We start from the raw sequence: 3,893 nt of genomic DNA, 5'->3' as shown, positions 1-3,893 counted from the left end.
CAAAACCCCTACCAGGGATGCAGAGACGGGCAGCAAACTCTTGAGGATCAATCCTCATCCTCGTAAATCTAGAATAGGTAGGCAGTGTCTCACCCTCCTCCAAAACTACTGGGGTCTCTAAGAAGGTGTTCAGGCTGTCAGCATCAATCTTAATTAAATGCCCTCTTACCCTCACTTTCTTAGGGCTCTGGTCTTCCGGGCTATATAAGTTAGCATAAAACTCCTTCACCACAGCTACATCTATGCTTCCATCTTGGAGATTGGCGAGGCGTTTTTGTAAGTTACGCCTCTCCAACTTTGCCTTAAACTTGTCAAATTTAGTATAATAAATCTTAGCATTCCATTCCGAAACAATCCTCCGGTCCAAAATGTTATTAGTGTATCAGTTCCAGGCTTCCAAGGATTGGAATCTCCTAGTATCATACTGAGCTTGAGGCCTGGAAGCGGTGCTTTTCCTTTTCCTGGATGCCATCTGTAAAAAGAACCCAAAATTCACATTAGACCATAATTTATTCAAGTTTAAAAATAGAAAATAAAAGCTGAAATTAACTATGTGCGCTTAGCGGGCTGCTGCTCGCTTAGCGCATCCTCAGAAATATAACACTACGACTTAGCTCAACAGGGGCACGCTTAGCCAATTATGACAAAAAATTTGTTTCTGCATAATTGGCTTAGCGAGGTAGGCACTCACTTAGCCAAGAGTAGGTTATTTAACACAGTGGCTTAGCGCAACAAGGTCACGCTTAGCTGAATCAAGGCCGCACTGAATAGCGCTTAGGCCACAATAGTGGCGCTTAGCACACCCAAAACTTCAAAAAACTTTCTCATTTAAGTGGCTTAGCACATCAGACACGCTTAGCCCAATGATTGTCGCAACGAATTGCGCTTAGCTCAAATATCCTTAGCTTAGCGCACAACAATTGATAAGAAATTGCTCTAAGTTACTTGGGCTTAGCGAGACGACACTCGCTTAGCCTCAAGTTTTGTCTCTTTCAAGGCTCTGGTGGCTTAGCGCGCACAGTTGTCGCTTCGCCATGTTCATACCAGATGATGAACATTCATCTTAAAAGGATGAACTCTCTTAGCGCATCATGGCTAGCTTAGCGAGTTCGTCTGGAAATACATACATTCAATCACTTTTGATGAACTCGCTTAGCGCAGCAGACGCGCTTAGCGAGTTCATCGCGTTTTCCAGAAAAAACGCAGAAAACGAACTTCATTTTCTTCTCTTTTTAGGCCTCTAAGAGGCACCTATCAAACATGCAAAACCATTACATTTACATACACAGTACAATCCCTTACAAAGTCCTAATTTTAACCTAATCTACTTAAAGTATAGCCTAAAGAAAATCAAAGTCTCTAACCTAAGGTTTTCTATCCTAAGGTTCAACAAAAGCAAGCACAGAGGTAAAGTTAAGGAGCCTACTTGATTCAAAGATGTTCGTTGATGATCGGAAAAGAATTGCGCTAAAGGATGCTTGAAAATGCAAGAAAGATTTTGTAGGTAAAGAGAGAATGCAGGAGGAGGTTATAGATTTTTGGCAAAGTAAGTGTAACTGAAGTTACACTTTCTTAAACCAAAACCAATATGTTCGCTTAGCGAGCTGGCACGCTAAGCGAATGTGTGAGACGTTGGGATTCTCAACACGCTCTTCGCTTAGCGGGGTTTCTCACTGAGCCCAGGCCCAAATTTTGAAATTCGATTTTTTTTGGGCTGGGCTTAGCGCACAGCGTGACGCTCAGCGAGGTGTGCAAATGAAAATTCCTGCAACTTTCGCTCAGTCGGGCTCAAGGTCGGCTCAGTGAATGAAATGCATCCTAAAGAACAGCGGTCTTTGGCTTAGCAAGTTGATACTCGCTTAGCCAAATACATACCGCAAACATATTGGGCTTAGCGCAGTGACTACTGGCTTAGCCCAACTCAAATTGAACTGAATTGAGCTTAGCTTAATGATGGTCCGCTTAGCGCACTCAGTCAGCTATAGATGCAGGGGTTGAATTGCTCAGCATGGCCTATGGCTTGCTTAGCGCATGACAATTATACGCTCAGCCAGAGAAATTTGGCTTAGCGAAAGGACTATTTTTCAAGAAAAAAAAAATTCTTAGTTAAAACTCAGTCCTCCTTCAAGAAAAACCCATATATCTATTATTCAAGCAAGCTGATATACCCCTGTCTAATGACTATGAAGTAAGTTCTAACTTTTACCATGCAAGAAAAACAAAAGAACATAATTAAAATTGGGTAGCCTCCCAGGAAGCGCTTCTTTAATGTCATTAACTTGACGCTTTTACCTCAATGGGTGATATCCACTTTGTCCCTTAACTTCAGGACCTCCTTACCACCCTCCATCACTTGCAAGCAGACGTTCTGATCTGACATAGGCTTGTCTTCTTCAAATAGATCAAAATTGATCTTCTGATCTTCAAAACCCATTTCCATTGTCTTTTTTCCCATGTCAACTACACAGCTTGAAGTTAACATAAAGGGTCATCCCAAAATGATGGGAACCTCATGGCCTTCTTCCACATCCATGACCATGAAGTTAGCTAGAAAGACCATCTGCTTAACTCTTATTAGAACGTCTTCAATTACCCTGTAAGGCCTTGTGATGGATTGATCAGCAAGCTGTAAAGTCATTTTGGTGGGCATGATTTCCAACTCTCCCAACCTTCTACACATGAAGAGTGGCATTAAGTTGATATTGGCTCCCAAGTCAATGAGACCCTTTCCCACTGTGACTTCACCTATTGAACAAGGAATAGTCACACTTCTAAGGTCCTTGTGTTTTGGTGGAAGGATCTTCTGTATCACAGCACTACAGTTGCCTTCCACAATGATATTCTCCTGGTGAATGTATTTGTGCTTCCTTGTCAACATATCTTTCAAAAACTTTGAGTAGAGTGACATTTGTTGCAAAGCTTCTCCAAAGGGCATAGTTATTTCTAGTTTCTTGAAAATGTCTAGGAATCTCACCAGATGGTGGTCCTTCTCTTTCTTGGACGGTACCATGGGATATGGCACTTCCATACCCTTATCTGAAGCTTTTTTCCCCTTTTCTCTTTCTTTTTCACTCCTACTCTTTTCTTCATCTTTATTTTTTTTACTTTTTCTTTTTCTTCTTTTTCTTTTTCTTTTTGTACCTCTATTTCTTTTCTTGGTCTTTTATTTCTTTCTCTTCGACCATTATTTGTTTTCCCCCCCTCTGACTCATTGCATCTGTTACCTCATTCTTCTTTTTAACAGTAGTGTCCTTGAAAGCAACTTGCTCCTTCAAAGCAACAACATCCTCATCCTTAGCCGCCATAAGCTTCCTGCTTCTTGTTACAACAGCTTTGCACTCTTCTTTGGGATTCTTCTCAGTATTTGCCCTAAAGTTGTTGGATGACTTCTCAGCTAACTACTTGGCCAGTTGACCCACCTGAATCTCAAGGTTTTTCAGGGCTGACTCAGTACTCTTATGGTTGGACATGGTCACTTGCATGAATTGAGCCAGGGTTTCTTCTAGTTTGGTAGTCCTCTAGAAAATATTAGGCCCTTGTTGAGGTGGCCTGTTGGAAGGTTCACCCTAGTCCTTATTGAATTGATTACTAAGGTGTGATCTCCATTGTCCTTGCAGATTGTAGGGACCTTGCTGGAAACCTAAGAATCCTCCTTGGTTGTATCCTTGCCTTTGTTGATTTCCCATGTAACATACTTCCTACATTTGTTCTTCAAAAGGAATACAATGGCCGGATTCATGAGCACCACCACAAATGGTACAACCTGTAACCTGCAAAATAGAAGACTATGAAGGTTGACCAGTAGACAATTTAGTTGGCAACTTACCAATTGTTTCTATTAAGATCTCAAGTTGCTTAGCAAGCAACTTATTTTGCGCAAACACAATGTCTTA

The 3,893-nt window shown here is 41.4% G+C and overlaps 1 protein-coding gene across 1 annotated transcript; it reads right to left on the bottom strand.

Moving 5' to 3' along the window:
• Nucleotides 1-2,488: 2,488 nt before the first annotated feature.
• Nucleotides 2,489-3,010, bottom strand: LOC102661156 (uncharacterized). The gene has a single exon (XM_006604993.1). The coding sequence runs from the start codon at nt 3,008-3,010 to the stop codon at nt 2,489-2,491; it is 522 nt and encodes a 173-aa protein (XP_006605056.1).
• Nucleotides 3,011-3,893: the final 883 nt, after the last annotated feature.

Source organism: Glycine max, chromosome 19 (assembly GCF_000004515.6).
Source record: "Glycine max cultivar Williams 82 chromosome 19, Glycine_max_v4.0, whole genome shotgun sequence".
Lineage (NCBI taxonomy): Eukaryota > Viridiplantae > Streptophyta > Magnoliopsida > Fabales > Fabaceae > Glycine > Glycine max.
Note: the sequence above shows the minus strand (reverse complement) of the source record. Positions and strands in the feature narration are given on the sequence as shown.